The sequence below is a fragment of the Oncorhynchus keta genome, chromosome 27 (genome assembly GCF_023373465.1).
Source record: "Oncorhynchus keta strain PuntledgeMale-10-30-2019 chromosome 27, Oket_V2, whole genome shotgun sequence".
In the NCBI taxonomy this organism is placed as follows: Eukaryota; Metazoa; Chordata; class Actinopteri; order Salmoniformes; family Salmonidae; genus Oncorhynchus; species Oncorhynchus keta.
In genome coordinates, this window is record NC_068447.1 from 41,440,506 (window position 1) to 41,451,909 (window position 11,404).

At 40.3% G+C, this 11,404-nt stretch overlaps 1 protein-coding gene across 1 annotated transcript; it reads right to left on the bottom strand.

The window, feature by feature from the left end:
• Positions 1 to 8,132: 8,132 nt before the first annotated feature.
• LOC118359492 (homeobox protein Hox-C12a) lies at positions 8,133 to 10,386 on the bottom strand. The gene is made up of 2 exons (XM_035738004.2): positions 9,771 to 10,386; positions 8,133 to 8,802 (listed from the first exon to the last, which is right to left on the bottom strand). Exons 1-2 carry the CDS (start codon positions 10,384 to 10,386, stop codon positions 8,564 to 8,566), a joined length of 855 nt encoding a protein of 284 aa, XP_035593897.1. The 3' UTR covers positions 8,133 to 8,563.
• Between the last annotated feature and the right edge of the window lie 1,018 nt (positions 10,387 to 11,404).

The window sequence follows — 11,404 nt, forward strand, 5'->3', positions numbered from 1 at the left end:
ATGAATCCTATGATTGAGGCTTTATAATGCATAAATAATCAAATCTTATTGCAAAATGTGTACAGATTAATACAGTACATGACCAAAAGTATGTAGGCACCTGCTCGTCGAATATTTAATTCCAAAAACATGGCCATTAATATGGAGTTGGTCCCCCCTTTGCTGATACAACAGCCTCCACTCCTCTGGGAAGGTTTTCCACTAGATGTTGGAAAATTGCTGCTGGGACTTGATTCGATTCAGCTACACGTGCATTGCTGAGGTCGGGCACTGATGTTGGGCGACTTGGCCTGGCTCGCAGTCGGCGTTCCAATTAATTCCAAAGGTGTTCGATGGAGTTGAGGTCAGAGCTCTGTGCAGGCAAGTTAAGTTCTTCCACACCGATCTCGACAAACCAGTTCTGTATGGACCTTGCTTTGTGCAATGGGGTATTGTCATGCTGAAACAGGAAAGGGCCTTCCCCAAACTGATGCCACAAAGTTGGACGCACAGAGTCGTCTAGAATGTCATTGTATGCTGTAGCATTAAGATGTCCCTTCACTGGAACTAAGGGGCCAAGCCAGAACCATGTAAAACAGCCCCAGACAATTATTCCTCCTCCACCAAACTTACAGTTGGCACTATGCATTCGGACAGGTATAATTCTCCTGGCATCCGCAGAACCCAAATTTGCTCGTCGTAATGCCAGATGGTGAAGGGTGATTCATCACTTCAGAAACGCGTTTCCACTGCTCCAGAGTGCAATGGTGGCTAGCTTTACACCTCTCCAGCCAGCAATGGCGGCTAGCTTTACACCTCTCCAGCCAACGCTTGGCATTGCGTATGGTGATCTTAGGCTTGTGTGCGGCTGTTCAGCCATGGAAACCCATTTCATGAAGCTCCCAACGAGCAGTTATTTTGCTGACGTTGCTTCCAGAGGCAGTTTGGATCTCTGTAGTGAGTGTTGCAACCACGGACATACGATGTTATGCGCTACGCACTTTAACACTTTGTGGTCCCATTCTGTGAGCTTGTGTGACCTACCACTTCACGGCTTGGCAGTTTCCACTTCACAATAACATCACTTACAGTTGACCGGGGCAGCTCTAGCAGGGCAGAAATATGACGAACTGACTTGACGAACTGAAAGGTTGGAAAGGTGGCATATATATATATATATATATATATATATATATATATATATATATATATATATATATATATATATATATAGTGTTTCTTGCACAAGAACATCAATGTTCACCAAACAAACATGTCTAGATTACCTTAGATGTATGTCTGAAATGGAATACACTACAACAAAGAAACAACACCTACCAAAGAGGTTAATTTCTGCAGGTCTAATCGATACCAAAACGCATTCAAATGAAACAATTTCATGTAGCCAGTATAGGCCTGTTTTTCCATTTAAATTCTTGCTATAATTACATTTGCCTTAGGTATTCTATGCCTACTTTATTTTTGACTTTATTGTTAGCATAGCAAACCCCTTTTATGATGTATTTGTTAATAACGATGGATCCCATTTGCCATATGGCTTTCCCTTTCCGCGTTTTTCCACCTTTCAAGTCAAAACTACTTTCATCAACGTAATTTCCCATGCAGCAAGAGTTCAGACACAATGGCAAAGCTCGAGGATTTCAATATACGTGTTTATCTTTATGTTGCACGACGCATATATCAAATGTAACACTGGCATGCCAAATGATTTAATTTAGCAAAAGAAGGAGGTGGCGGCTGTGTTGATCAGTGAGCTAACTCGGTCTGTGCACGGGTATCCATGTCCCGCCTTTAGAAACAAAAGGCAACGGCGCATTGAACTCTAAACACTGAGCACTGAACAACGCACAGCGCAGATATGAGCTAGGCTTGCAGCACTAAAGTGCATTCCTAGGCATGTTGACTTAAACAACACTTAAATAACATTCAGGCAACAGATGCTTGGTGCTCGAATGTTGCATATTGCCCAAATGAAAGGTATAGGATTATTTTGTAAAGTAGCCCTATACTGTATTTTCCACTGAGGCAGTATAATCTAATCCTATTTCATGACCTTATCGTCTCACATACAAAACAACGTATCGTCTGTATATACCAGAGTCACATATTAAGCACGGAATAAATCTGTGCCAATTTCTGCTGCATAACTATCTACAAGGCTAACAGGGTTTAACTGAAAAGAGTTCAGAAGAGCTCAAAGTAGGCAAATTATCCATTGTGTTCAATGCATTTTACCAGTGGCAAGTACAACAAAAGACAAGACGGAAACTAGCGAGACGGTTGTTTTTGTTGTCTTCCCAGTCTGAGACAATTCAGTTTTCTATTGCACCCAGTAAGTCCGTCAGTCTGTCTGTTAGTGCACTAGGGATCCATATAAGGTGCATACTAACTTGACCTTCAATGTGTGCACTGCTCCCGCCCACACGTATCAGTGAGGGGATTGGGGCTGAGGAGAAGCTATAGAACCCTCCCCACAACTGTGCATAGGCCTCTAAAAAGGCCTGTGCGTATTTTTAGACAAATAACGAATAGGCCTACACACTGTGGAGCTTTGGCCGATCGAAATCCTGTTGTCGTTTGAACGAGGTAACACATGCCATGCATGCCATGCCACAGGACAGTGAGTGGTACATGCCATGTCACAGAAGCTGACAAGTAATCCAGTTACACATTTTAAAATTAGCTGCAAAATACGCTGTTTTTGGTTTAGTAATCACAGCTTTTGGTTTGTCTAGACTAAAGGATTTAGACAAGAAAAAGTATTTTCAAGAAACGTTAATAGGGCACGCATACTGGTACGCATGCTGAAACGCAAAGCATTTATGTGGGTCTAAATGGACAGCGTTTCTGATACGTCCTCGAATTCGTCCTCAAATGTTTTTTATTTTGTGACAATTACTTCTATAAATGATCTTACTATTATTAGTATGATTATTAGTAGGCCCAGTGGTGGTATATTTGTATTGGCAGTGTAAGTATTAGGCTTTTCTTATTAGCTCATTACTATTAGGCTATAATTAGAATTAGCATAAAGATGTTCATACTACTGTGGTCGTTATACACACTGACGGAGCCGTCTCTTTTCACAAATCAACAATGTAACATATCATTATGGATAATATAAGTAGACCTTGTTTTAGTACACTCATACCGCGCATGAACACGCACGCACACACGCACACGCACGCACACACACACACACACACACACACACACACACACACACACACACACACACACACACACACAGTTGGGTGCATGGAAATACTATTGCCCATTTCTCACTCATTTCCATCTCCCTAACAAGCTCGGTGCCATAAACGGTATGAGAGAGACTGAGAGAAAGGTGGCCGGGCCGGGGGCCTACTAGACCACATGGCTATCTGTGGTGAAGTTCTCTGTGAAGGGCATGCACGGGTGCAGCTCACTGACCTTTGAGACGGGCCGGGAAGGGAGTCAAGCCACCATAAACAGATTTAGACAGTCTCAAAGTCAAAAGCGCCCAGGAGCATTAAACAAGGCCATTGTTAAGATCGCTGAGCATGCAGCCAACATATCTATAGTAGGCCCACACGAAGATCTACTAAATGTGCTTTTAGAAATGGGTCCTTCGGTGAAATAATATTTTGAAGACTCTATAATCCTCAAGAGTGCCTCTTTTTCATCGCAAGGCTTACTTGGCTCGGCACAATAAACCTTTCTTGGCTTTCATTGCATGTGTAGGCATATGCGTAAAAGCACGTTTATAACACTAGAAATAGCCATTACGCAATGTACTAGAGGGCCTATAACCTAACCCAACGTCGAATATGTGTTTTGGACGACGGAAAATAACACGGAGAGAAAATAAAAGGCTATTTGCTCTACTCTATTTGCTAAGATACAAATAACTAACAATTGTTTTGAAATTAGGGCATATACTACACAAATCCGGACAAAATGTATATATTGCATACATATTACATATATTAAAAATATTACGCAGTACTAGGCTAATATTCGTCCAGTAACACTACTAATATTATTAGTAATACAAAATATTGTATTTTGTAACACATCAAAGAAGTGTTCAACATTGAAACTGCAAGAATATTTTCTGCCTGATCTCTGCGCAAAGGCGCTTTGATATTGAACTCCAATGAGTACAAACACAAAATGTAACCCGAATCGATTAGACATTTAAAAAATGTGCGTGCATTCACTTCTATAATCTAAAATGTTTAGACTATTATAGACTGCATGTGCAACCACAAATCAGGAGCACTATATTGCTTTGCCTTGTGCATAAAAATTCACATATTTCCACCATGCCTACTCCATAATGTCTTAGGTTGAATACATTTACACTTACATTCTTTTGTATTAAATATTCGACAACTTGTATCATCTGAACAATTATTCAAATGATTGCTAGTTGCGACAGTAGTACCCGATATATGCTCTCTCTCTCTCTCTCTCTCTCTTTCTCTTTATTCACTTTATCTATAAACAAGTCCAGAGGCTGGTGCTGGAGCGTGGGGTAAAGGCATTATGGTGCAATGCATCTCTCCATTGATGACTTAACGCACCTCTCAATATCTCGACCGTAGAAACTATACATACACACATTGGTTAATTGAAAGGGCAAAATCACAAGAAGAATACGACAGAAGAAAGAAATGAAGCTGAAAGGGACAGCGAATATGGCGACGTCTAGGAACATATCATTGTGATGATGATTAAAATGTGCGGTCTTCCAAATTCTCAACGAATGCATGTTTACGCACAGGTTATTGGTGAAATACTTAGTTCAACACAGGCTAGTAAGCTATTGGAAAAAAGGCATAAGTGGCAGCAGCGTATGATGGATGTGTTTTGATCATACAGGGACTAACTCAGACCGCTTGGCTGGTGCCACGAGTCGGTCGCTGGAGCCGGTCTGCTACAGTTCACTGAAATGCCAACAACTGATCTCAGCCCAGAAAAAACACAAGCCGACAATTTAATGTGACAAGACCTTAATTCCCAATAGGTTTTTATTTGCAAAGATAATTATGTTTGAGAGTTATTTGGTTGATATTTACAATGCGAACTCCATATTTTCTTTTTGGTGTTTTTCCCATATAGCGAGTGCTCGTATTGTTTTAAAATCCCAAATAAGAGGGCTATTCAGGCCACTTGTTCATACCCCATCAATTTGACCTAAATAATGATTTTGCGGACCACAGTAATCGTACGTTTGTGGACACAGCATGTAGGTTAACTACAATCAAAAATACTCAGCCAAGTATTAGTTTCAGGATATTATAACTGGAATGTAAGCCTATGACTGATTTAAAGGGCAATTCTGTGTTCGAGTCACTGCTTAGCGTTTCAGCTACATTGACAACCTGGCTTTTGTACTGCAAGGTTTGTTTATTTGCTACTATTTAGATGAGTGAGCTATATTCAACTTACTGGTCTTCTGAATGTTTCTTCTAGAAGAAAAAGGGAAATAAAGTAAAGGTATATCGTAGACATATTTCGTGTATTCAACGCAATAATGCTCAAATGTGACTCAATTGTTGTACCATTACATCATAATACAGTATTTAAAATCACAGCATAATGATGATGGTAAGACCAATTATATATATATTTTTTAAAGATTCTGTTTATTAGAAACCTTACTCATACATAGATACATTCATGTCATTATTACTTTTATACAATAAAATGTTTTAAGCAGCCCTCACAAGCACAAATAAGGGAATGCGATATTGTACAAGAGAACAATAACATAAAACACTATTACACCAAGGAGAGGATATTCTGAAATAGCATGTAAATAGTACCATATCATATCACTTCATATAACCACGTCATTTCATATCCCCGTTACAAACGCAAATAATGGAATGCGAGATTGAATTCTACAGGACGAAATAACGGGAACGTTAACAGAAGACAGTATTACATTGAGATACGGTATCCTCAAATAGGATGTAAATAGCAACATATCACATCATTTCCATACTTTTACAATTTGATACACGTTATGAGGTAAGAACATAGAACATAGCGAATAGCAAGCACAGTACAAATAATAGTCAGCAACTCCGACCAAATACTATATAATAATAATAATAATAGAGTAATAATAAGCATAAATACTTTCATCATAAAGGTTTCATACTTACTTGCCTTAAAATGCAACGACATTTCTTTAAATCTTTCAGCCGTTTCTACTTTGAAAGTTCCTAGGGCCAGATAAATCGTTTATCTATTAACCATTTGTTATATTTCACATAATCACTAACATGCTGCAAGTATCTTTCAGTGCCATTTATAGGTTTTAATCCATATACATTCAATATAATACAGTGTGCTGTCCAGATGTTAAAGGAGAACACTGCTTTTAGATGGTGTAGCTCATGTATGTTTATAATACGATCATTCTTTCCACAATGCTTATTTTTCACTCAAGTTTATATCTACTTTCAATTATGCCTATATCAAATGTGCACTTTTCTATCAGTAAGCGTTATCAGGTACAAAACGCTTATTGAGTGTATATGGGATTTCCATTTATAGGAAGAACACATGCACCACAGTTTGATATTGCCATAAGGAAATCCATCAACTTGTGGAACACTAATTTAATCATAATTTTCAGCACAGCTATGAGGACTACCTTTCTTTGATAGCAGCCTGCACAAAACCTCGCTTAAACAGCAACCTCATCTGTTCTGATCCAACACTATTAGCAAAAAAGGTATCGTCTAGAAGGTAAAAGGGTTATTCGCCTGTCCCCATAGGAGAACCATTTGAAAAAAACAATTTTGGTTCCAAGTACAACACTTTCAATTCCATCTGGGTTCAATTCCACAGATGGTTCTACATGGAGCCCAAAAGGGTTCGACGCGGAACAAAAAATGGTTCTACCTGGAATCCTACCCTAAACACTAACCATAAGCTTCCCTGCAGTCAAATGACCTAGTAGCCTCATGGGTGGAATGTTCTTATTATTTTTAATAAGTTCATAATTAATTAGCATTATTCATTAAAACAACGCCCAACATCCGGTGTTTTTACGTTTATATTTCAGTCTTCTGTGATTTATATAAAGTGTAATATTAGGAAACCCAAAATGTAATACTCTATCTGACATGGTACACGTGTCGTCTTTTTTTGTAAGCCCATAGGGCTCCCGAGTGGCGCAGCATATCAGCACTGCTTGAGGCGTTACTACAGACACCCTGGTTCGAATCCAGGCTGTATCACAGTTAAAAATGTGTTCTTAGGATTTGTTCTTAACTGACTTGCCTAGTTAAATAAAGGTTACATTCTAAGAACAAAACATAACCATGTGTGTGGTGTATACTTTTGTTTCAAAGTAGATTTGTTTAAGACTACCACGAAACACTGTGTGTGACCCTGATTTAGCCCACTGCAGTAAAAGGTTAACCCTTACCTCAATAATAACTCTTACTTAAACCCTAACGCTAACCTTAAACCCTACCTTAACCGTTATAAATGTCAACTTCAATGGGGTGACGTCAGAGTTGGGACGTCCCACGGATCCGTTGAGACTTTTCCAGTCCCCTATGCTATGGGGGACAGCCAAATAACAATTTTGGATCATTTTATTCTAAGAGCGAACACCAATGTTATGAGAGGCGGTTGGTTCAGAGGGGGAGATGACGAGAGAGGCGATTAAAAAAATGAAACTATCTAGAAAAAGTTGTCAGCACTTGAACGAATTCATGGCAAATAATAGTTCAATGCGCTGCATTCATAAAGAGGCTGGCATGGATTTAGAGTTTTAGATATCTCTAAGATCCTCCGATGTGCGTTTTGGAGTCTTACTCCGTGCCCGTGACAGTGAACGTGCACAAACACGTGGCGGAGACTACGAAAAGTAGATACGGGTATTGTGTTTCGTATCACTTAGAAGTGAACTTTGGAGATATTAAACAACTGGAAATGTCCTCCATCTTAACCAATCTACACTGTCAGTGACAATGAATGCGCCTAAAGATGATTCAGTTAGGTCTACAATGGAGAATTGGCTTGATTACGGGTTAATCTCTCACTCTGGCCTCATTTGCTTATTAGGCTACATTGCTTTTCATTTTGTTCATTTCGTTTTCAAATTCATATTCACTGGCCATATGACTAATAAGGAATATTACGCGGTTATAATTAATTTATCAGAATCAATTATTCATTTTTAAGGGCTTGGGAATTTACCAGAGTCTAGGACACCAAGCACTAATTCCATCCTTCAGGCCTATCCGGCGGGGGACGCAAGAATATCATCTCACAAGTTTATAAACGTCTGCATAAGTGGTTTACCACAACACTATACAGGAAGTACTATCTGGCACAACTCTGCAGAGATTCTAAGTTATGGCAGCAGATTCACTTGGTCGTTTTGTTTGGGGCCTACACCTCAAATACCATCCTGATCTTTGTGTACCTACTGTGTGATAGAGATGGAGTGAGAGTAGGCTAGGTGCTTGCATGCATTTATAGCACTCGCAGACAGGAGAAATACTGCCAGTCAGTCGATTCTCCGTATACTGCTGCATCTCTGCTAATTCTAAAAGAAGGACAAAGCTTGCTCCCTCATCATCAGTCTCTTCTTCTTCATACGCCGGTTCTGGAACCAGATTTTAACCTGTTGGTCGCTGAGGTTAAGGCGGTCAGAGAGCTCCCTCCGCCGCTGTCTGGTGATGAATTCATTCAGCATGAACTCGCCCTCCAATTCGGCCAGTTGGAGCTTGGAGTAGGGCTTGCGTTTCTTTCGGGTCCGGCTGTGCATCGGATACCACGGGGCACCTGGAGGAGGCATACAACAAATGGATAAGTCACAACAGTTTTAGGTCTACAAATTAAGCTCACGGTCACCTCCAAGGGGAGACTATACTCTCCTTAAAATGTGACTTCATGTGCTGTGCACATACACACAACCTGTTGTGTTACACTTGACTTGTTTTGGTTTGCAGTCTATGTCTGAATCTCATTCAATGACACGGGGCATGTTTGTTCAGAAGCAGCAGCTGGAATTCTCTGTGTCCTTCTTGTCGTGTTTATACATAAAGTCAAAGGGACCACTAATTTACAGTAGTTTGTGTCACATGAAGTTTTACTGACGCAGTTAAAGCTACATTAACGTGATAATTAGGCCTAAATCTTGCCTTGCAAATACCTCTACTTATTTACCAGTTTCCAGGCATATTAAACGACTCCTTATTGTACACAGCGACAGATATTAATTCAGTTTACGAGTCATTAAAACGAAACCCCTCTCTATTCGATGCAGTCATCCACAGCGCATTACCTCTTTAAATCACTGCACTCATGTGTGTGCGTAATAGACATGTTCTAACAAGGTATATGATCCAAATAGACCGAACTGATACATTCACATCGATTAGGTTATTCAGATTTTTTGTCTCTGACTCTTGAGACAGGACAGTAAAGACCTAAGACCGTGGACTAAAATGGTCTGCAGTCTATATATAGCCTTCTGGTTGGTTCAGTAACAGTACACAAACACTTGAAGAATGATGGAACATTGTCTGGCAACCCCTAACCCCTCGCTAGCAGCGTTTGTCCAACATGCAAGTCAAGTCGCCTGCAGGCAAAAATCAAAACAATGTGATGAGCATCATGATTACGAATACCTAGTCTACAACAAATCCCTGGCTATGCTGAACTAGTACGAGTCATTTGATAATAAACAAGCATCTTTGGGATTTCTAATATCATATAACAGTGTCTGGATGAATGAAAATGGGACCCACCTCCGCCTGCAGTTATGTTGCCCGAGTGGACCGTGTGGTTTCCTGGTGACACCAGGGTCTGAGGGTCGCTGGAGGACGGTTTGCTGCCCTCGTTTAGAAGCGAGGAGTTGGAATCGGATTCCAGAGATAGGCAGGACTGCGGGTCTTGAGTGAGTTGCTCGGTCCCATAATCATACTTGGAAAAGGCACCACTGTTGTTGCTGCCCATGCCAGTGTGCATACCGTGATCAGATGTTATGGATGATGATGTGTCCCTCGCCCTATCCTCTCGTTTTAGGCTGCTCCCCCCACCACCGGAACAGCTCTCTCTGTTGCTTGCGCTGCCGTTGCTATAATAACATTTACCCTCCTCCGGTCGAGTAATTTCACACGACCGGTTGAAAGAAGGGTTAATAGATACGGGGCTGCTAAAGTAGGATTGAGAGTATCCATTGCACGGCTCCGATGGGTTCCACGGGAGGGAGCAAACATTGTCCCTTCTCGGGTAGGGGAGAGACGGTAGCCCCGCCAGTTGTCCCCCCGAGGCTCTGAAATTCGGAAAGTAAAAAGTGTCTCCAGTGTGGATGTTTACCAAAGGTCCCACAAACCCGGGATTAAGAAGATTATGCTCGCCCATTTCCGCGGGCCCGACCAACAGCTTCTAGTTTATTGCAATCTGACATTTAACGTAGTTAAACCTGGGGGTGCAAATGATTGGTCAACCCCAAGTCACGTGGTCTGAGGCTAATTTATTCTACACCAGGGTACCACCCACTTGGTCCATCTCAGACAAAACAAAACATTAACTTCTGTATTATGGGGGTTTATATGCTTTTTTTTAAGTGCTATAAATATTTTATTAAATATGTAGAATCTATTTTTTATTCTCTGGAAGCCAGTAGAGTCCAAACCTACTTCTCTATACTGTACAAACATGTGAAACTGTCCCTAGTCTCGTTTAATATCTTTATTAGCTGGCAAAACTTTTCAAATATTATTTCTTATTAAAACTATTTTCCAAGAAGGAGAGGGTGCATAGGACATCTTGTTTTCAAGCAAATTACGGTTGAATTCAATGTCATATAAAGCTGTGATGTCCCTCTTTTACAAGCTTGTTTTAAGAAAAGACTGATGTTCATTGCTGCGCTCTACTCATATTTACAGTATCGGGGTCAGCGGGTTGAAACCATTGGCTCTGTTAAAATCAGACGATATTCAATAAGGTTACTTTAAGAGCATATATTTCACATAATATTCTCACATGAACAACTTTAACAGATACCCCCTATAAACGTTCGCAGGCAGACTCGATGGGGATTGTTATGCCTCTCACTGTTCTTTTATATTAACTTTACAAGGTAGCAGAGGGCACTTAAGTGATTCAATCAGCGGAGATATTCCATTAATTAGTTGATTTGTGATTTTGAAGATGCTATGTAGGTATCTACTATGCATCACAACACAGCCTGGTCTCATAGACTGGACGTAACATAGTAGATGTAAATCAGGGACACTCAAATTAGTATGATATTTTACGTTTGATATGGTTACATAAGACAGAAGGTTACTTAACAAAAACAAAAGTAGGGTGGTTGGTCAGAGTGGAGGGTGGGTGTGTAATGCAAATGTCTAACCTAACTCCTAACCCTAACCTT

Excerpts from the sequence above, each read along its gene's own strand:
- LOC118359492 (XM_035738004.2), bottom strand. The coding sequence starts at position 10,386 with ATGGGCGAGCATAATCTTCTTAATCCCGGGTTTGTGGGACCTTTGGTA. Across the intron at positions 8,803-9,770 it reads CAACATAACTGCAGGCGGAG|GTGCCCCGTGGTATCCGATG; the intron begins GTGGGTCCCATT and ends TGCCTCCTCCAG.